The sequence below is a fragment of the Haliotis rubra genome, unplaced genomic scaffold (assembly GCF_003918875.1).
Source record: "Haliotis rubra isolate DU_JTF1 unplaced genomic scaffold, ASM391887v1 Scf549, whole genome shotgun sequence".
NCBI classification, from domain to species: Eukaryota; Metazoa; Mollusca; class Gastropoda; order Lepetellida; family Haliotidae; genus Haliotis; species Haliotis rubra.
The window spans coordinates 359,286-383,304 of NW_025767245.1; the positions used below are offsets into that span (position 1 = coordinate 359,286).

At 40.4% G+C, this 24,019-nt stretch overlaps 1 protein-coding gene across 1 annotated transcript in view; it reads right to left on the minus strand.

Annotated features, from left to right (window-relative positions):
* Positions 1-995: 995 nt before the first annotated feature.
* LOC124253668 (helicase POLQ-like) overlaps positions 996-24,019 on the minus strand; it is a 46,367-nt gene continuing 23,343 nt past the window's right edge. The window contains 11 exon segments of the mRNA XM_046687481.1: positions 996-2,638; positions 4,205-4,339; positions 5,208-5,321; positions 6,444-6,526; positions 6,529-6,616; positions 6,880-6,978; positions 7,312-7,469; positions 7,691-7,964; positions 17,172-17,339; positions 18,081-18,185; positions 18,819-18,960. Coding sequence (XP_046543437.1) covers positions 2,537-2,638; positions 4,205-4,339; positions 5,208-5,321; positions 6,444-6,526; positions 6,529-6,616; positions 6,880-6,978; positions 7,312-7,469; positions 7,691-7,964; positions 17,172-17,339; positions 18,081-18,185; positions 18,819-18,960 — 1,468 coding nt within the window. The 3' untranslated portion in view covers positions 996-2,536.

Consider the following 24,019-nt stretch of genomic DNA (forward strand, 5'->3'; position numbering starts at 1 on the left):
ATATTCTAATTGTTTTACTGTCCTTCGATGACAGGTTTTATAATATACACATATTCCATTTCAATGTAAGATGTTCTCGTCACGATATGGCTGAAATATTGCCGATGTGACGTTAACTATGAACTCCCTTACTCACTCACTTGTTTATGGCATAGAGCCCGGTGGAATTCTTACACCGTTATCAATCATGTTGAACTACTTGGAAATGAGAAAGCTAATAACCTGCCAAAAGCTGAACAGGATGACAATATTACCTTATCCTGCAGAATTATGTACTGCCAGTAAGATCCATGCTCAAACGAAATGACAACAGAGATCGGCCTCATCCTTTAATGGACGTCATCTCTATAACATCAAGCCTTTTGTTACTAAATCAAACTTATCTGGAAACTATCCTAGAGGAGAGTTTCTTTTATAAAATATTTCTGTCAATTGTACTGTGTGCAATCAGCTAGATAATGTGGCTCATTATTTACGGCATTGCCAAAAATATGTAAATCAACGCAAGGCTATTGTGGAATCTCTTAGAGGTCTCAATATTGACCTCTCATTGGCTGGACTATCATGTTAAAGGAATGTCGTTCGCCATGAAGTTCAGAATGTAATCTTTGGTTATATTAAAGCATGTGGCAGCTTTGCTACTTATTGAAATTTAGCAAACCGTTATGATGGCAAAAGTGTAAATGGGCCCAGTTGCCCGAACACCTATTAAACGTTTAATGATCAATTTAGGAAAGTCCCAAGCTTCCAGTTTATAAAACTTCCTCCAACGGGGGAGGGATACTTGAAGTGCTATACCAAAATTTAGGTGAGCACAAATTCTTCCTGCATGCTTCAAGTTTGAAAACTGAACTGGTGACAACACAGGTATGGTTTTAAGACAAGCAGATTCCCACCTCCCATGTTCTCAGTTAACATAGGTCTCCCCACTGATTTTGTCCAACATTGTTATGCTGTTTGAATAAATAGGAGTAATAACAAGACACGTTACTTGTCAATAATGTATTTCTTTAATGAAATAAATATATGTTATTAATGAAACATATTTCAGATTCAGTACACTATACATTATACACAGGGATGAGAATAAAGTTTTGAGAAAAAACTAGCCGGGGGTCTGGGGGCAACGGATTTAGATGATTCACAAAAATTACCCTTGGCCTTATGAAATTTCCGGAATTCCACGGACAATTCTCATCCCTGTATACAGGAACGTTTCACTGAAATTTCAAATGTACCCTGATCTTTATGAAGATTGATGTACCATTACCATTGCTGTCCCCACAGATCCTACTGTTAACTGTAACTATCACAGTTAACTACAGTGTTAACTACATGCCAGCTATGAGAGCTATATCATGGCAAGTTGTCCATAATCGAGTCTGATACGATTCATGCAGTGAACAATGTCATACAATCAACAAAGTAATGCTACATTGTTTGCTTTTAAATGTTGTATTCAGCATTATTCCAGCTATATAAATAATCTATAAATCATCAAGTCTGGACCAGACAATCCAGTGGTGGATATGAGCATTGATCAGCACTAATGGTATATGATGACATGCATCCACCATGTCGGCAGGCCTGACCACATGATCCTGTTAGTCGCCTCTTACAACAAGCAAGGGTTGCTCGAGACCATCCTAACCTGGATCATCATGACTCTCCAGCTCATACAACCAGAATAGGCTGCTTGGGATCATACTCTTCTCAGACTTCCCATTGGGTGAAAGCTATCAGAGTGAGTATGGGAAACCGGGGAAGAGGCATTTACAAAATGATCAGACAATAAACCATCATCAAATCAACTTGTTAATAAATAATTTAATCATACATGAACCAGTGTAGATAATTTCAGTTAATGCATAAATCATATATGATTTGCACCAACAGAAGCAAGTCCAATTTTTATGACACACAATACTAGTACTACCATGAGCATTCCTAAACAGAGGTCCCGTCGGTGAGTGATATAGTGTAACACTGCCCTCAGCGGTATTTCAACCACGGTGTGTGAGATTGTTCAGGAAGCATAATCCGAAAGTCCTACAAGGCCTTGTTTGTTTCATGTAGTTTAAAGCCACACTCAGCAATATTCCAGTTATACAGCGGCGATCATCAACAACCTATACCGTTTGTCGCCTCTTACGACAAGTATGGGTTGCTGAAGACCAGTTTTAACCCGGATATTCATGGGTTACAAGACCTTGACATTACACCACTTTGCTGAAACCCATGAGTACAGGTACGGTGCTAACTGCGCTAAGATCACAACAGGGAAATGTGAGACATTAAACCATGACAATTGGATCCTGCAGTGGCAAAGGGTAGTAACAAGATGGTGACACAGACTATGCTAGCACAGGTTCCTCAAGCATTAAGTTACTCTGATTACATTAGGCTAATCAGGCTGCTCAACAACTTGGTCAGTGCATTGCATGAGACAGGATAGTTCCATCCATCTGTCCTGCACAGACTTGCAGCATGTAGACAGCTGGACATATGCCACAGGTGACATCATACTCCTCACTGACTAGTGACTAGTGCCTGATGAAGTCCCTAACTGAACCATGGGTAAGGCAACAAGACTTTCAACCTCCACCCATAGGGTCTCTGCTTTCTCATTTAGCATCACCTGAAACAAATGGACACAAATAACATGTGCATGTAATGATATGACATGATGACAAGATTCTTTTAATCAATCGATACACTTTGGTTTGAAAAGCTTTCACACAATAGAATCATATCATATTCCACCAACATAGAGACCAACTCAAGAGTCATTCTGATTTCAACAGTGAAGATGTTGACACCGTATCATGCACAGGAGATTCTGGGATACATGCAAAATATACATGAATGAAGACCTGAGCCCCTTTCATATAAACTAAATATAACATCTTATCCACATATACATACAGCTAGCCCGAGACTACCTAACTGTGCCTAGGAAAATTCTAATGCGAACTTTATGAAAGTGTTTGCCACTGATATATAGAGAATCTCACCCAAAGTGTCTTCTGATATCAATTATATCAACATGAGTTGATAAAGTTACAAATATCCGAGGCTTGCCGAGGATATTTTTACTTTATCAACGAGTGTTGATATATTTGATATCAGAAGACACGAGGGTGAGATTCTATTTATCATCCAAAATCACTCTTCATTAATTTTCAATGAAAAATGTACATCTCTGAACATGGTACTACCATTTAGTCTTGCAGTGCAGCGATGTCATAGCATTGTGACGTCATCAAGTACATGACGTCATAGCATTGTCAGGGCATTGTACAAAATCTACTGTCAAAACGATATCTCCTAGGAGATATCGTTTGATCTCATACAAGCGATATCTCCTGTGGAACACAGTTTTGGATGATAAGGCAATGTCCCCCGCCGCTAAAGAATAGAATATCTGTATGTACTACTTTTTATTTTTTGGTCACATACAAGATGCCTGAAATGACTGGTGTCTGCATAATCACCCAACGTAGGCTGTCGACATAATTGAAAACACAGGGGAGTGCAATGTTTTATGAGATATCGCATTTAAATAGGTTTTAAAAGTGGTCAAAGTGCCATGGTGACCTTGAAGATAAGGTCAATGTCACCCAAATCAACTCGAGTCTGCGTAATCCCCCAATGTAGGCTGTCACCAAATTTGAAGACATTGGGTACAACAGTCCATGAGATGTAGTGTTAACAAGAGTTTGAAAAGTGGTCAAAGTGTCGTGGTGACCTTGAAGATAAGGTCAAGATAACCCAAATCAACTGGTGTCTGCGTAATCCCACAATGTAGGCTGTCACCAAATTTGAAGACATTGGGTACAACAGTTCATGAGATATCGCGTTAACAAGAAGCTGGACGTATGTACGTACGTATGGACGCAGCTGAATACATAGTCCCCCGTTCCGCATTGCGGCGGGGGCCAATAAATATAATATTTGAAAAGATTAGTCCAATGTTCTTGATTCATTTCAGTATGCACTTCCAAACACTTTTTAGAACAGACTTTTTAAATTTTGTTTATGAATTTCCAAATTCAAAACCTAGAAAAAGTGTGAAAATGAAAAATTGTTTTGTTAACTCTGATGTTCAGATATAAGAAAAATGTTAACTAACAAAATCCTTAACCCCATCCTCCTCCCCACACCCAAAGAAAACCTGGCCTTTCATCGCAAAGGAAATATTCACCTTGGCTGAGGCCACAATCTGCCTGGCTGCTTTCCTTGGCATGTGCTCAATGTTCTTGACCAGCTGTTCTGGGTCGGCGGCAGCAACATCCTGCAGTGTCCGTAGTCCACTGTGGTATAGCTGGCGAGCTCGACCCTAGAATTACCAGTGATGTGATGTTCTAGAATGTTGTATGTCACAAACCATTCTAAATACAACCTCCTACATTTGTGATGTTGTCCCTGTAGAAGACGATAAGAAAGGAGGATAGTGGATAAGTGAGGATAGGAGAGTGGAGAGGACATGGAAGGAAAGGAGAGGATAGTTGTCTACAGGAATGCATAGCAATTGAGTGAGTGAGTTTGGTTTTACGCCACTTTTAGCAATATTCCAGCAATATCACAGCGGAGGACACAAGAAATGGGCTTCACGCCTTGTACCCATGTGGGGAATCGAACCCAGGTCTTCGGCATGACGAACGAATGCTTTAACCACTTGGCTACCCCATCGGCCCTAGAGCAATTGAGAAGAGAGGTGAGATGAAAGGAAAGGCAAGGTGTGGAGAGCTGAGGATAGGAGAGGTATGGAGCAAAAAGATGGGAAAGGATAGGAGTGGAGAGGTGTAGCTTAGCATAGATTTTATATGCTCTTTCAGGTACATGACAGCACATCTGGTGACATGGGAGGAAAGCAGCTGCTAAATGCATAATGATCTTTGAAAACACACAATCATGAGTTTGGTCCTGTCAAACCAGGAATAATAATCATGGAAAATAAGGGGTTTTGATCCTCAATTACAGAATTCTTGAAAAGTGATTCCGCAATTTACTGTAACAGGAGAGCCCACAGTGACAAAGTTCAGCTATTTTTTTAAAACCAGAGCACAGGCACGCCAAAAAACAGGGACCATAACCAGATTCTGGTATTCAAATCAATAAGCAGATGATCCAGGCAAGCCTAGGGACACAAACCCTAACTGTGAAATTTTGTGTACTCAAGTGTGGGTGTTGATGGGCATTCTTACCAGTTTGACTCCAGGAATCTCCAGCAGTGCGATCAGCTCCATGGACACACAGTAGGACAGACGCTTCACAAAGTTGCCTAGTAGGTCCTGGAAGGCCCAGAACTCATCCAGCTCCTGCAAGAACCAACCACTGATGACCTGTCTCTGCACTAAGTGAATTAGTGAATGTAATAGAATGCTGCAAGCAGTACCATGTCAACATCACAGCAAATTGACAAACTAATGGCTGAAAACAAGAGCAACTATCCAATGATGACACACCAACAGCCAGACAGATGTTGGTGATTTGTGATCCACTCTCATTAAAATCACATCTCTTGCTCGATAGTAAACCTCACTGCATGAAGATCTGATGATACCTCCACAGGAGGTCACATCTGGTGAACTTTCTTATGAAACAATGAGCACTGCGGCTTCTTAATTCGCAGTGCAGGGACGAAAAGAATTCAAACCAGCATACATAAGATTTACATGGAGTCTTGTATTTGAGGGTCCCTGGGACTCATACTCTTAATTTTCAGGGGTCCCGGAATACAAAATGGGGGTCCCAGAAACTTAAATATTATTATTACTACTGTTATTGTATTGTGTATCATGATCATCACATTTACAGTAATTAAATTGCAAATAATACTATAACCCAGCTAGTAACAATCTCAGTGATAAGTTATTGTCACTTGATTCAAATTTTTACAAATACGACGAGTCCCTGTGGATGCGCTAAAAATTTTGTTGCATCCATTGTCAATTTTTATGTGTATAGGACACAGGTATTCGCATCCTGTAAATCCCTTCAGCATATCTAATTTTTGTATTTTTAGTTCTGAACGGTAATAATAAACAGCATTCTCATATTGTTGTGGCAACTTTATACACCATCTTGACTCAAGTGACATGGCAAAAAGGGGGTACCATTAAGGAATACTTGTCTTGTGATGGGTTTCATTTGTATATATATTCCCAATGGTGATAGTAAAAAAAAAGAATCTAAGTAGAAAGCTGCAAACATGCATCCTTCATTTAGACTGAGCAGTCAAAGTTCACTCGAGTTCAACTGATGTGACATCCTAAGGAGGTGTTCTCTGACTTATGTAAACAGGTATCAGATCTAAGTGAAAGCTTTGTTTACAACAACACTTGCTAGTGATCTGATTAATGAACTGATGTCTGCATAGGTAATCAGAGATTAAAGGAACACATGACACATGTAAGACAGGCACATCAACCCCTACACACCTGGCAGAAATGGAAAACACAGGAAGCGAAGCTGGCCGCAGAGGAGAGGAGGTTCTGGACGAAGCCCCGGTTGACCTGGAAGCGCGGGCGACCTGCCACACTGTCTTCTGCTGCCACAGCTCGTTCAGCATCAGAGTCAGGTAGAAGCGGCTGATGACAAACTCATTCACCTTCTGTAACAGTGGAGATGTTGCAGCATTTTATCTTTGTCTCTTATTTGACAAAACAATTGTTTTGTTTTTCAGTCTGAAATGTCTAAGACCCCTGCCTGTAAGTAATCTGGACCAGACAAACATGTGATTGATATTCAGATCAATGACCCATGCTGTTACCATACGATTCCATTCAAACCACAAATTCATCAAGCCTCCACTCAATCGCCCTAATGAGGAGCCAAAAGATCTATTGTAAGCCTGTAACATGTTGTTAGAGTTACCTGTCTACAACTCTGCCCCGAGGCTTTCTTGGCGACGTAGCTTTCAGGGACGCCGATGAGGGAAGCCACACGCATCTCCATAGCATTCAGGGTGTTCATCTTGAGAAGAACACAAAAGAATTACATTTGTGCAACATACATGTTAACAAAATTCATAGGGTAAATCCACATCACATTCTTGTTGTCTTAGATTTCTCAGTCAATATGTGACAGTTAGGATAGATTGGTGTCAAGGTTGATTTGAGCCCAACTTCCTGAAATATACTCAACAAATTATCCGCAAACCCCTGCTGGAATTTCGGCTGGACTAGCAAGTTAGACCATAGTACACTCAAACTCATGTAAAGCTCACCCTCCATTTTGCCAACAGCATGGAGAGTGCTGGATTCCAACAGATTAATCATTATAACAAGGACACATTCCAGACTTTACCTGTTCAAAGTAGACCATCCATGGTATGTGTAGGTCACGTGCCATGTCATAGGGCGTGACGAGGTACAGGAGATGGAGGTAGGAGGCAAGGACCAAGGACTCCTCGGCCCTCTTCAGGTCGTCATACAGAAGCCGGCTGTTGTCAGTGTCAATGGACCCTGTTGGGCAAACAGTTTGTCACTATTAAATCACTGCCTTTATAATTGTTGCAATTGTGCATTAATTCTTAAACAGAAGTAAACCTCAATATTCACGTACTGTACAATACAGATTACCCTTTGGATAAATGAGAAGACATTTCATTGGTTAACAGACAAGGCATAGGAAACTGTTTAAACAACACTTAAAACTCTCTTCACAACAATTCCTTGACAAGCACCTTTAAATGTTGCCCTACCAAGGGCAGTGACTTCTAGATGGACATTTGGACTGTTCGACATATCTTCATCTAAAGTAGTTCCATCCTCCTTGGCAACTGTTCCCATGGCAACATGGTTGTCATGACCAGTACTGTTAGAAGCAGCTACAGATTTGTCCGATCCTGCCCCTGACCTGTTCTTGGCCTGCTGCGATCCAGGGCTAGTTTGAGAGAATATTTTCGACTTGTCAAGGCCTTCAACCTGATTGGACAGATTGCATTTCTGAGAGCCATTCTAGAAAAAAGATTATTACTTCAGAATGAAATAATATATTGGAGGTGGTAAAGTGAGAAAATGTTGGTTAACATTGAATCAGCAGTATTCAAGCTACACCACAGCATTTCTATTAATAATGCAGTCAAGACTAGTGATGTGAAACATAAAGTTTCACTTCATCAAGAGGTGACATCACATATATCAAAATATGTAATTTTCTGAGTAAAAATGAAATTTTTAGAGTAAAATTAATATTTTTATACTTATCCTGACTCATGCTTATTGCTTGTCTTCTTCTTCTTGCGAACCTAGTGGAACACTTGTATCTCCCAATTGAAGTTCCCTTCAATAAAAAATCACTCATTAGTACCCACCACGAGTTACCTCCCTTCCACAAGCTCGGGAACGAGGGCGCCACCCGAACCCATGTGCCTCACTCTCTCCTCATATACTGAGCCCAACATTTGAATTTTCAGGGAAATCCAAAGTGTTAAGTGGGTAGGACGGAGGGCTTATTCATGAGTCAGGATAAGTATAAAAAATATTAATTTTACTCTAAAAAATTTCATATTTTTTCCTTATCCTGACTCATGCTTATTGCTTGTAGAACTCTACGGATAGGAGGTGGGATTATATATACTTTGGATTTTACTAATTAGTGATTTGAACTGAGATGATTGTAATAACCCTATGGGAACTTCATAAAGGCACTGAACTGAAGAATTCCTGCTGTAACTTATCAGCTGCCATATAAAGGTTATTACAATTTACTTATTATGATAAAAGTATATATAATATTAATACAATGCTTAAGACTAATAGACTTAAGCTTGTTAATATGATAGCATAAACTCCTTAGAGTTTGTTAGCTAAAATACTTTTATGATATAAACATAGTACTGAGCTTAAGATATGATTAAACTTAAGCTAAATATATAATAGCAAAAACTCCTTAGAGTTTATCAGCTAATATACTTTTTTATGAAGTAAACATAGTACTAAGCTTAAGATATGAATAAACTGAAGCTATATATATAATAGCAAAACTTGAGGATGAGTAGCATATCTAGCTATAAATCCTTCCTTTGCAGCATAATTGACAAACTGTGCCATTTGTCATCGTATAAGTTGCCATTTGAGTTACGCAGGGCAAGCAAGACTGCTTTGCCGCTCTGGCTGAATAACTTGTTATTCAGACACGCCTTGATACAATCCAAACGTGAAGTTGGAATATATCTGGCTTTCCGCGGGCGCTTTGTTTGGTGTATGGATGTATTAACAGATTCGAAAGCACTCTGTAAGATGTAGTATTGGTTGTCCATTTTAATAAGAGTTGGAAACCACGCTCGCTGGTCAGTAGGCCGTGACCAAATTCAGATGGAGGCTCTGCTTTTGACTGATTTTGAGTAAACTTGTGAGATTAACGCTGGTGGCGAAAAGCGCACGCTGAGTCCTTCCCACGATATGCTTAGTGCGCCTGTTGCCAATGCTAGTGGGTCTGGAACTGGCGATACGTAATGTTGTCAGTTGTTTGTTGAATTGAGTGGTAAATAGGTCTATTAGTGTAGTTACTATTTCCTTGATAATTTGAGTGAATATCTCTGTATGGAGCATTCATTCTGTCGGCGATGGTATGTGTGGTCGAGAGAGCGCCTGCTATCACATTCTTTGCTCCTGAATGTGATATGCTCTGACATGTATGTTGAGATTGTCGATTAAATCGAACAATTGAAAACAGAGTCGATATGTTCGGGGACCTGGTTGAGCTTAGTTGTTCACATAAAACGCCACTGTCGAATTGACTGTGTGAATCATCCACTGGGTATACTGTAGTAAGTTGCTCCAGCGCATTATGCGGTTATTACTGCTTGCATCTCTAGCAGATTTATGTGTAATTGTTCTCTTGATTGCTCATAGCCCTGATGCCGTCCTGTTGGCAAGATGGGCTCTAACCTTTATAGTGACACATCTACGAGAAAGTGTTATCGATTCCAGCTCTATTAACGAGACGCCTTATTCAAACATTGATCTCTTGGTCCACCATAGTAGATGAGGTTTGACCTGAATCGGTGAATTGAACGGTAGAGATTCGCCTTAGATGCTAATTGATGATGACTTGTAATGGATGTAATTGTAGTCTGCCTCTGCCTGTCATGTCTTGAGCTGAGCTGAAGTGCGAACCCCAACAGACTCTGTCACTGTCGTGAGTGGTAGCGGAGATAGTAAGGCTTGTGGAAATGACTGTTGGATCTTGATCCATGGTTCTCCGTACAATTACTACCATTCTGCGCCGTTACAAATCAAAACCTAAAATTAGCAGATCTTCATGAAGGTTCTAGGTCCAACTTAAGTAGGTTTACTAACCATCTAGTTGTGTTAGTAGCTTGATGATGAATTCAACTGTAGTCTGAGACGCCTATGGATTTGGATCCATTTGTATCCCGCCGTCGAGGTAAATTCGCTAAGCAGTGCGTTTGACGATGTAGGTGCACAACCAGGTGACTGCCATCATTGAACTTTTTATGTAAAAATCGCCTGACTGCCGCGCCCTCGCCCTTACTTGACAGGGAGGTCTCTAACCTCAAGAAGGCAGCCCAATCATGAAGGTTCAGATTAGCTGGACTGTAAGGAGGCTTGCTCGCTCACTGATATATTGTTGTCACTTGCAACCTATGTGTTGAACTGTGAACTATGATCGACCTCTCATGTAGGGCGCTGTCCATCTCGGTCCAATCAGAACAAGGCATTTGATTCTGTAGAGTACCCGCTGTGATGTCACCGTGTAGCAGGAAAAGGAACCTTGTATAATATAGTGCCGCCGCTTGATATTAGAACAATCGCCGGTCTTCACCGTAGAAGCTTCCCCGGTTACCCGAAAGTGACCACGCGTTTCAAGGGTTGATGGTAAACGCTAAAACCTCCGCAAAAATACCTCGCTTCTGTAATATTAATGTTGGTAGGTTATTTTCCAGGCTGTCGTGAAAGTAACTTCAGTCTTGAAGATAATTCGACTTCCTTATATAAGGTTCAATAAACCTTGCAAGTTGTCAGCTTGTAGACTGTTAAAGCTGAACTTGTTTTACATATTTCTTCTCAGGAAATCATTGACGATTATGAGTTTTACTCGTTGTAACAAGGCTGCTGTTCAATTTCGTTATTGAATTGTCTGCAGATCTGCGTAATGGTCACGCATGTAGATAATCGTATCGTAGTACGATCCTTAATTAGGCTCTTCATCTGTTGATAAATTAATACAGCGACGTTCTGTGTTGTAAATAGCCTGTGCAATTGTCTTCGCAGAGGCTTGTAGACGCATATGGCTTACAGCTTGATAGACAACTCATGCGATGTCTTGAATGGACTGACGAGTGGCTATATATGACGAAAGTGGCTAGTATATGGAGACCTTGAGGAGACTTCCTCGGCGAACGGGATTTCGCCAAGATCTCGGCAACGCTTCTAGATCTTCTGGGTGAAGTAGACTTGAGCCACTTAGCCTTCGCGACCTTCGCCGGCATCGAAGTCAGAGTCCCATCAATATATGAGCTTTGCTTCGCGAATCCACCTTCTGTGTTCTACAGGGTGTGGGCTCGGCTGCGCCCTTCTCCGCGATGTCCCTCTCAACTGGTGAGGCTCTAGCTCTTCGCTGAGGCGCCTGGGACTTCCTTAGCGGCGTCTAGAGTCCGATCAATATATGAGCTTGCTTCATCGAATCGACCTCTGTGTTCTACAGGGTGTGGGCTCGATCTGTACAGCTCCCGGCGCTTCCCGCAACTCATATATGAGCTTGCTTCTTACGCGAAATCCACCTCTGTGTTCTACAGGGTGTGGGCTCTCCGGCGCTTGCTTCCGTTGAGCCTCTTGCTTCTTCGCTTTAACGACCTCTGTGTTCTGAGTCAGGGTGTAGGCCCGCTGAAGCCCTTCTCCGCGATGTCCCTCGTGAACTAGTGAGGCTCCTGCTCTTCTTCGCGAGGCGTGCCATGGGACTTCCATAGCGAAGTGTTCGCTACGGGCTGGGTTGCCCTTCACGGAGGCTGCGTCTGTGGGCTCAAAGGCCCCTATGCGAAGCCAAGGCGGGCTCTAAGGCCCTGTATGACTTAGTATGGGGTGGGCTCTGAGGCCCGTGGCTCTGAGGCCTCTGTAAGACGTGAACGGTCTTCCATCAGCCTCATGATTTGGTTGACCAGGTCGCCTGGGATGGTCTGGGATGGTCTGGCGCTGAGGGTGTCCTCTGTGATAGTGACGGTGACCCTCAGTTATAATCTCCGGCCAGCCAGCGTGAGGCATCTCTGATTGCATGTTGATCTGTGCTGAAGTGACGGTAGCCGATACTGGTCACTTCTTATGACATACATCTGGAATGATAATCGGAATGTCATCATCATATAAACATAATTCTGAATATCAGAAGCAAAGTTTTTAGTAGCCTTCGTGGATTTCCCTTTGACGAGGCTGTAGACCTGGGGGTTCGGAGCGCACGCTGAGACGACGTGGAAGCTCTTCTAGTTTTAGACTGTGATGAAGGAACGCCCTGGGAAGCAGGTCGCTTCTAGGATATAGCGGATCAAGGCCCCACGCTTATCCCCGAAGGTAACTCAGGATATATCTGACTCGATCTATTAGCCATGACTGAAGATTGTTTCAAGATTTATCTGCCTTCCGCCTCAAAACGGAACATAAATATTTATCAAAGGCAGAAATTGGTAAATTAATACATAATTTACAACGAGAAACAATAGAACATGGAGTAATGCAACTAGGGCATTTTAAATGTGGATCGGTAGCAGAGTAACGCAATTTACAAACAGTGCAGATTTTATTAACGCGAAACTGCTGAGTAAACACGGCTAACCGTGAATCAAGCAGCAGAAACACGAATAATTATCAATGCATGTTGAATAATGATACTAGTTACACCTCTATAGATGAATATAAGAGGTAACAAACTAAATATAAATAAAGGATATAGTGTGCAGGGAGACACAGGTGCTCTCACGCCTTGCTCACTGGGCGAAGAAGGAGAGAGTGAGGCACATGGGTTGGTGGCTTCTCGCTCCCAAGCTTGTGGAAGGGAGGTAACTCGTGGTGGGTACTAATGAGTGATTTTTTATTGAAGGGAACTTCAATTGAGATACAAAGTGTTCCACTAGGTTCGCAAGAAGAAGAAGACAGCAATAGCATGAGTCAGGATAAGGAAAAACATGTTTGATATTTTATACTTATCCTGACTCATGCTTTTTGCTTGTCTTCTTCTTTCTTCTAACAACATAGTGGAACACTTGTATCTCCCAATTGAAGTTCCCTTCAATGTAAAAATCACTAATTAGTACTCACCCTGAGTTATCTTTCCCCTCGTAGCTGCTGAACGAGGGCCCACCTCCCACCATGTGCCTCACTCTCTCTCCTTATAGCGAAGCCCAACACTTGAATTTACAGGAAATCCAAAGTGTTATGTGGGGAGGACGGAGGGTTACCTCATGAGTCAGGATAAGTATAAAATATCAATTTTACTCAGAAAATTACATATTTTTCCTTATCCTGACTCATGCTTTTTTGCTTGTAGAATCCAACGGCTATGGAGGTGGGATTATATAATACTTTGGATTTGGATAATTAGTGATTTGAATTGTAATGACTGTAATAACCCTATGGGAACTTCATAAAGGCACTGAACTGATGAATTCCTGCTGCTAAGTTATCAGCTGCCATATATGGGTTATTACAATATAACTATTACAATATACTTATTATGATAAAGTATATACAACATTAGTACAAAACCTAAGACTAGTAGACTTAAGTTGTTAATGTGATAGCATAAACTCCTTGAGTTTATAGTTAATATACTTTTATGCAGTAACCAAAGTACTAAGCTTAAGATATGCATAAACTTAAGCTATATGAGTATAGTACTGAGCTTAAGATATAATTTAACTTAAGCTATACAATAGCAAAAACCTCCGTAGAGTTTGTTAGCTAATGTATATATAAATTGTGACCATATTACTGAGCTTAAGATATTATGAAACTTAAGCTAAATATAGTAGCAAACTTCTAGAGTTGTTAGCTAATATATTGTATGATATAATAAACATAGTACTGAGCTTAAGATAATAGATTGAACTTAAGCAAAATATATATATAGCATGTAGCTATTTAGTACTGATATCTGATAAGTATAAATCTGTAAGATTGACTTATCTTCTCCTGGGAACTGTCAACTGTTGAGCGAGGACCATGGGACCAAAATGGTGGATACCTGAGACGTCCTTGGTGGTAATATCTCTCAGATAGTGGTTGGCAAACACCATATCGGATCTCCAGAAACAGCCCTCCATGATGGTATTCAAAGAGCAGTTGCCGTATAGAGCTAGTGTTGATGCTAGTGCTCTAATTTCATGGGGATTGGCAGCTCTTGGAGGGTCGAGTCCTGCAGCCTTGTAGGCATGTTGTATGACAGTTCTGATCCAAATTGAGATAGTAGTACGCGAGACTTCCGCTCATGAGCTGTAGATAGAGGGATAAATAATCTCTTGAATTTTCCTCTTCTCTGTTTGGATCGGTGGAGATATATTTTCAGTGCTCTTACTGGACATAGTGATAGATCCATCGTATCCTGAGGTCCAAGAATGGATGAGAGAGCTGGGACGTGGAATAATCTGTCTGGTTGACCTGGCAATTGGTTCTTAGCTATAAAATCCCAGCCGTAGTCCCAGGTGTGCCGGCGTTATGAATATCATCAAAGCCGTGTTCTCAGAATCCAAGGCGTGAATCTCCGACATCCTGGCAGACGTAGCTAGGGCTAGCAGGAACAAAGTTTTCTGGGTCAGTGATTCAAACGATGTAGATTCTAATGGTTCATAACCCTCACTAGTGAGGTGTTGGAGCACTATATTTAGATCCCAAGCTGGAGCTTGAAACTTCCGCTTGTGATCCTCCAATTGGAATGCTCAGAGCAAAGCTTAGTAACTCTGGGGTCTTTGTTAATTTGATCGCTCGCTCTCATAGTTATGACAGAGCTTAATGCTGCAAGATAAGTGGACAAAGTTGAGCCTTTCAGATTCTTAGTTTGTCGTAGATAACATAAGTAGTCCGCCACTTGAGGATGAGTAGCATATCTGGCTGTAAATCCTTTCTTTGCAGCATAAATGGTAAAACTGTGCCATCGTATAAGTTGCGAGTTGAATTACGCAGTGCAAGCGTGACAGCTTTTGCCGCTCTGGCTGAATAACCTCTCTTATTCAGGCATGCCTTGATACAATCCATACGTGAAGTTGGAATACTTCTGGTTTCCCATGCACTTGTTTGGTGCGCGGATGTATCAATAGATTCGAGCGCTCTGGAAGTTGTAGAATTGGTTGACCGATTTCTTGAATAAGATTTGGAAACCATGTTTTGCTGGCCAGTAGGGCGTGACCAAAATCAGATGGAGGCTCTGCGCTTGACTGATTTTCCGTAAGACTTGTGGGATTAACGCTGGTGGCGGAAAGCGACGCCGCTGAGTCCCTCCCACGATATGCTTAGTGCGCCTGTTGCCCATGCTAGTGGGTCTGGAACTGGCGATACTTAATGTTGTCAGTTGTTTGTTGAATCAAGTGGCTAAATAGGTCTACTAGTGGAGATCCTATTTCCATGATTATTTGAGTGAATATCTCTGTGTGGAGCATCCATTCTGTCGGGCGACGGTAGGTGTGGCCGAGAGAGAGCTGCCTGCTAATACATTCTTTGCTCCTGAATGTGGCAAGCTCTGACATGTATGTTTAGATTGTCTATTAGCTTGAATAGTTGGAAACAAAGGACAGTAGGTTCGGTGACCTTGTTGAGCCTTGTTTGTTCACATAAAACGCCACTGTCGAATTGTCTGTGTGAATCATCAACTGAGTGTTCTGTAGAAAGTTGCTCCAGTGATTTATGGCGTTTATGACTGCTTGCATCTCTAGCAGATTTATGTGATATTTGCTCTCTTGTTTGCTCCATAGGCCTGACACTGTCTTGTAGGCGAGGTGGGCTCCCCCAACCTTGTAGTGACGCGCCTCACGAGAGATGTGTTTCCATTCCGGCTCTAATAAGGAGACGCCTACACAAACATTCAATCTGTTGGTCCACCAGAGTAGATGAGGTTTGACGTGATCTGGTAGACTGAACGGTAGAGGGTCCTCGAGATGCGCATTGATGAGGACTTGTAACGGATGTAATTGAAGCCTGCCTCTGACTGTCAAGTCTTGGGCTGAAGTGAGTAGTCCCAATAGGATCTGCCACTGTCGTAGTGGTAGCGGAGAAAGTAAGGCTTGTGGGATTAACTGTTGGATCTTGATCCATCTGTCCTCCGGGACTACTATACGATTCTGGGCTGTTAAAAATCGTATGCCTAGAAATTGCAGATCTTGCGTTGGTTCTAGGTTGCGTAATTTACAAACAATGCAGATTTTTTCATTGACGCAAACTGCTGAGCAAACACGGCGAACCGTGCATAAAGCAGCAGAAACACGAATAATTATCAATGCATGTTGAATAAGGATACTAGTTACACCTCTATAGATGAATATAAGAGGTACCAAACTAAATATAAATAAGGATATAGCTCATGTTGTATATGAGACGAAACTTTTCCTTGGAATTCTTCTTGGGCACTAGGAAAACTGGGGAGTAGAAACCTGGTACGATGTTTCGCTGATCCAGAACTTCTAAGGCCTGTTTGCTTAGCAGAGTAGCTACTGTTTCTCTTAACATAGGTAGTTGAGCCGGTTGAAAGTCGAACCTTGGAGGGGTGACTGTTAACGGAGGTGTGGCCTTGAGTTGTATTTGATATCCGTGTGTAGGGAGACACAGGCGCTCTCACGTCCAGCTCACTGGGCGAAGAAGGAGAGAGTGAGGAACATGGTGGGAGGTGGCGCCCTCGTTCCCGCGCTTACGAGGGGAAAGATAACTCAGGGTGAGTACAAATTAGTGATTTTACATTGAAGGGAGCTTCAATTGGGAGATACAAGTGTTCGACTATGTTCGCAAAGAAGAAGAAGACAAGCAAAAAAGCATGAGTCAGGATAAGGAAAAATGATGAAACTGAATGAAACAATAGACACACTGCTCCGTATGTATGCAAGTATGGTGTACAGTTGTATGAGATAAGTCACCTGTATATGTGAGTCCACCCACCTGAGACACGTCACCTGTATATGTGAGTCCACCCACCTGAGACACATCACCTGTACATGTGAGTCCACCCACCTGAGACGAGTTAGGTGTACTCCTGGCCTGCTGTACCAGCTTCAGCTTCAGCAGCTGGTTGAGAGAGGCTCTGGTGACAGCTTCCAGATCACAGCCCAGGTCAGCTGCTTGCACCGACAGTAAGGTCTGCTTCATGAACCTCAGAATCTCATCAGTTGATTTCAAAATCTGAAATGGAAGTAACATTCCGTCAACAGTCATTACAGACTGTTCTTACTATATCAATCATTGATTTGTGTTATTGATTTGAGTGAGTGAGTTTAGTTTTACGCCACACTCAGCAATATTCTAGCTATATGGCAGCGGTCTGTAAATAATCGAGTCTGGACCAGACAATCCAGTGACCAACAGCATGAGCATTGATCTGCTCAATTGGGAACCGATGACATGAGTCAACCAAGTCAGCGAGCCTGACCACCCGATCCCGTTAGTCACCACTTACGACAAGCATGGGTTACTGAAGGTCAATATTCTAACCCGGACTGTCAGGCCCATATTGATTTGAGTATGTACATGGATAATATACTGTGTTTTGTATTGATACACACTGTAATAACTTGGGGGATAAAACAGTGTTGGAATCCTGAAGCTAATGATTCCATATCCAACTTTCAGATTCAGCACTAGACTTATTATATCAGTGCAAGAATACAGCTCTACTGTATGATGCAGGTATTTGTTGTGTACCACTGGTGAAGCAAACGAGAAAGTGTACGGTCATGACGAAACATAACATAATATTACAAATGCCCTTATCAAGATTACATCTTATGTGCTTTTCATTGTCGTAAATGAGTGATACAACCATACTTATTGTACTACGGAAGTATGAAGGTCAAAGGTAATTTTATATACTTTACATCCAGTAAAATCTGCAATGCTATTTTCTACCCATAGTGTGACAATTACCTTGAGTCCAATGGAGGAGAGTAGCAGACTGCGGATGCCCTTCCCTTCATCGTACATCAGGCTGCTGTGGCAGGGTTCCTGAGTCGTGGTCAGCAGTTCACGCACCTGGCCAGACACATACAAGTAGTGGGGTTCCGATGATCCAAAAAAATCGAAAATCGATCGAAAGAAGGATTAAGAATGAATATCGATTGTAAAAAAATAATTTGTTTAATCGGAATTTTGTTGTTTTTGTATAACACTCTTGAATTAAGTATACTAACCATTTAATTTGATGAATATTCACGAACAAACATGCGCTCAACAGCATAAAGCTATGCGCATTTTTATTAAAAAAACATTAATTAGAAAAAACACGGGGAAAACCCCTTAAAATTGGCGATTACATTAAAAATGTATATATTTCGATTATATTCGATAATCGTTCACCACAAGTACTCCGATAATCGATAGTGGATTTGGTTTCCGATTCCCAACACTACATACAAGGGCTGGGAGTTGTTCATGAATAACCTCTCAAATAGTTACTTAAGGAACATGTTGGGATGCAGGTAGCATAGTGGACCAGCTTGAACACAAACATGACCCAGTGTTTGAGATCTAGTTACATAATAGATAGAGTTTGGTAGAAATGTGTCGTATATCAGCTAATGTTTAGTCTGAAGTGATGCAGATCCCACATGTGGGTTTTTCAGCCATTTGCAATCATTCATACAATGGAGGACGTTGCTGGATTACCTTGGGAGCGTCAGCCTTCTTTGTGATGAGCATACTCTCCCCCGAGTCATCAATACCAGCCCGCCCTGCCCGCCCAGTCATCTGTTTGTACTGACTGTGGTTGATGAAACCACTACCCACATACGGACTTCGCAGGATCACTCTGAAACAGTGCAAAGATTGATATAAGCACTTAATGAAAAGAAGATCTTGTAAAGTAGATGTCTGCAAGCAAGGCACAGTAAGGATGTTTGGTGGGTGAAGGAACGGGGTGACATCATTCACAGGAACATTGAACCAGTGGTTGAGAGTATAAACACTGATCCGTGACAAATGAACTGCAACTTCATTTGTTGTTACTCGTCACTCTTCCAAATATGGTCATGTGTGAGTTGGCCCTCCATGCACTGAACTGAATCAGTCTATTGTCATTCAGGAACATTTACATGGCAAACAGGTTTTCCTGATGACCAAGGTAGAGACTGGCTGATTAACTGAATTTGGTTTACGCTATTTCCAACAACATCAGTCAGCAATATTCCAGCATATCACGGCATGGGGACACATGGCAAACAGGTTTTCCTGATTACCAAGGTAGAGAAGGTCCTTAAGATACAAGTAGATGACATAAACAGAAGTCAAATCTAACACCAGTAATCTTGCCAGAGCAAAACAGAACAAGCAGGACAGGAAGAACAGAACAATAAGTATTATGGTCTTTTATTGAGGCGACTGGCATATCACTGCATGGCAATAGGGGCAATCAGAGAGGAATTGCCTTAAATGCTTACTGGTAGTTTAACATTATTGCAATCTCTGTAATATTAAAAATCTCTTAATTTGTTCAAATATGTAATTTTTAGAGTAAAATTGATATTTTATACTTATCCTGACTCATGCTCTTTTTGCTTGTCTTCTTCTTCTTGCGAACATAGTGGAACACTTGTATCTCCCTAATTGAAGCTCCCTTCAATGTAAAATCACTAATTAGTACTCACCACGAGTTACCTCCCTTCCACAAGCTCGGGAACGAGGGCCACCTCCACCCATGTGCCTCACTCTCTCCTCATATACTGAGCCCAACATTTGAATTTACAGGAAATCCAAAGTGTTATGTGGGAGGATGGGAGGGCTTACTCATGAGTCAGGATAAGTATAAAATATCAATTTTACTCTAAAAATTACATATTTTCCCCTTATCCTGACTCATGCTCTTTTGCTTGTAGAATCCTACGGCAAAGGAGGTGGGAATATATAATACTTTGATTTTAATAATTAGTGATTTGAACTGTGATGATTGTAATAACCCTATGGGAACTTCATAAAGGCACTGAACTGATGAATTCCTGCTGCAAACTTATCAGCTGCCATATAAAGGTTATTACAATGTTCTTTATTATGATAAAGTATATATAACATTAATACAATGCTTAAGACTAATAGACTTAAGCTTGTTAATATGCTAGTATAAACTCCTTAGAGTTTGTTAGCTAAAATACTTTAAGATATAAACATAGTACTAAGCTTAAGATATGATTAAACTTAAGCTAATTATATAATAGCAAAACTCTTTAGAGTTTGTTAGTTAATATACTTATATGATATAGATATAATGCTGAGCTTAAGATATGAATAAGCTTTAGCTACATATATAATAGCAAAACTCTGTAGAGTTTGTTAGCTAATATATTTTTACAATATGAGTATAGTACTGTGCTTAAGATATAATTAACTTAAGCTACATATACAATAGCCAAAAACTCTGTAGAGTTTATTAGCTAATAGATTTATAATGTAACCATAGTACTAAGCTTAAGATAAGATTAGACTTAAGCTAAATGTATATAGCAAAAACTCCTTAGAGTTTATTAACTAATATACTTTTATGTTATAAACATAGTACTGAGCTTAAGATATGATTAAACTTAAGCTATATATATAATAGCAAAACTCCAGAGAGTTTGTTAGCTAATACATTTCATAATGTAACCATACTGCTTAAGATATGATGAAACTTAAGCTAATTGTATAATAGCAAAAAACCTTTAGAGTTTGTTAGCTAAAATACTTATATGATATAAACCTAGTATTGAGCTTATGAAGGAAACCTTAAGTTACATATATAATAGCAAAACTCTGTAGAGTTTGTTAGCTAATACATGTTATAATGTAACCATAAAGCTTAAAATATGATGAAACTTAAGCCAAATATATAATAGCAAAAACCTCTTTTAGATTTTTGATAGCTAATATACCTATATGATATAAACATAGTACTGCTCTTAAGATATGAATAAGCTTAAGTTACATATATAATAACAAAACTCCTCAGAGTTTGTTAGCTAATACATGTTATAATGTAACCATATTGCTTAAGATATGATGACACTTAAGCCAAATAGCAAAAAACTCTTTAGAGTTTGTTAGCTAATATACTTATATGATATAAACATAGTACTGAGCTTAAGATATGAATAAGCTTAAGCTACCTATATAATAGCAAAAACTCTGTAGAGTTTGTTAGCTAATATATTTTTACAATATGAGTATAGTACTATGCTTAAGATATAATTAACTTAAGCTACGTATATAATAGCCAAAAACTCTGTAGAGTTTGTTAGCTAATGCATTTATCATGTAACCATAGTACTACTCTTAAGATATGATTAACTTAAGGTAAATATATAATAACAAACTCTGTAGAGTTGTTAACTTATATATTGTATGATGTAATAATCATAGTACTGTGATGATAAAAGGAACTTAAGCAAATTATATATAGCATGTAGCTATTTAGTACTGTTATAAGATAAGTAAAAATCTGTAAGATTGACTTATCTTCTCCGAGGAACTGTCAACTGTTGTGCTTTTCAGTGACCATGGGATCGAATTGGTGGATACCTGAGACGCCCTCGGTGGTGATATCTCTCAGATAATGGTTGGCAACCACCATATCGGATCTCCAGAAATAAACCCTCCATTATTTCAAATAACATTTGTGTAGATCAATTGTAGAAGTTAGCTCTAATATCATGAGTATTAAAGCTCATGGAGGGTCGGATTGGGTCCATCCGTCTTGTAGGCACGTAGTATGACAGTTCTGATCCAAACGGAGATATAGTACGTAAGACTTCATTCTATGCAAGTTGATGATAGAGGAAATAATCTTTGCATTTTTTCCTCCTGTTTGGTTCGGTGGAGATAAATTTACAGTGCTCTTGCTGGCCATCGTGGATAGAATCATCGTGATCATGGAGTCCAAGTATGTCATCCAGGCGTTGTTCAAAACCTCACTTGTGAGGTGTTGGAGCACTATATTCAGATCCCCAAGTTGGAGGGTGAAACTTCCGCTTAATTCTCCAATCAGAAAGCTTAAGTAGGTTTACTAACCATCTAGTTGTGTTAGTAGCTTGATGATGAAATTCAGCTGTAGTCTGGAGACGCCAGGATTTAGATCCACTTGTATCCCGTCGTCTAGGTTATTCGCTGCGTAAGTCCTTGACGATGTAGGTGCACAACCAGGTGTGTCTGTCCTCGCTTGAACTTCATGTAAAATCGCCTGACTGCCGTGTCTCGCCCTAACTTGACAGGGGAGGTCTCTAATCTGAAGAAAGCAGCCCAATCATGAAGGTTCAGATTAACTGGACTGTAAGGAGGCTTGCTCGCTCACTGATATATAGTTGTCACTTGTAACGTAAGTCTTGAACTGTGAATCTAAGATCGACTTCGCGAGGTCGCTGTCCAACGCGTCCAATCAGAACAAGGCATTTTGATTCTGTAGAATACCCCCGCTGTGATGTCACCGTGTAGCAGGAAAAACCTTGTATAAAATCTTGCCGCCGCTGATATTAGCATAATCGCCGGTCTTCACCGTGAAGCTTCCCCGGTTACCCGAAAGTGACCACGGTTTCGAGGGTTAAAGGTAAACGCTAAAACTCCGCCGAAATACCGCCTGTAATTTTAATGCTGGGTAGGTTATTTTCCTGGCTGTCGTGAAAGTAACTTAAGTTTTGAATATAATTCCGACTTCCTTATATAAAGGTACAATAAACTTGCAAGTTGTCAGCTTGTAGACTGTATACATGAATGTATCGTCATAATTGTAGAATTAAAGCTGCCCAGCGGGCACACAACGTTGAATCAACGTTGAATCAACGTTGAATTTTGGTTGTTTGGTTGATCAACCTTTCATAGACGTTGATTCAACGTTTATCATGCGACCAAAGAAAGTTAAGTCGAGATTCGTTTAGTTGTCAACGTTGTTTCAACGTAAGGAACCAACAAAATGTCAACTAATTGTTTCTTTGGCAAATTTGACACATAATTCATATTGGTAATAGGTATCCAACTTAGCAACTATCCTTTCGAACATTATTTTCATAAAAGATCAAGATCGAGCTAGTGACAGATATAATCTTATATATTATTTGATTGTGCATCGATCAACGGACGGAAATATTACGTAAATCGCAGTTTTAGGTATAAAAGTCATCAGTTATCCAAATTGCATTACATTTGATATTTTCCCACAAAACTGTGAAAATTGTATAATTCCGACAATTTGCTTTCAAACACAAGCCAGATGTTGACCTTCGACGCCTCGCTTGGCCATATATCCGACATGCTATTAATTATCGCATCACGTTAGCAAGGCAGCTGATCGCTATCAGTTCACTTTGGCGGAAGTTCAACGCAATATCGTTTCTATTTTCACCATCTTCACGGCAAGCTGGTGTTTATTTGGTAAGTATGTCCTTCATGTATAATGAAAACGTAGGGAATGCCGCTTAAATCTAGCAGTAGCAAGAAACCCCAATTAGGGCTCATGTTTTATCTCACAAGGTTACCGGTATGTCACAGTACATGTTTCTCAAAATTTTGTTTTGTTATTTTTCAATATATTTGCATGCATATATTTGGCATTTTATTATATAATCGAATAAGATTTCCTTTCGCATCTATCACCTGATTTGAATTTTGCAAACATACATTTTCAAATAATCAATGAAGTACATCAATATAAGGAACCGCTCATAATTAAATATATGGCTGCGGGTGGGGGTGTTGATTGTATGGGTTGGAGGTGGGTGGGGTGGGGTGTCACCCATTTTGTTCAGGGGGAGCTAAGGGGTCAGCATTTTAGTACACACGCACTCATGCTTTAGAAATTATGGGAAGGGGAGAGGCGTCATAGATAATGTACATGACATGCAGGGTGGGCC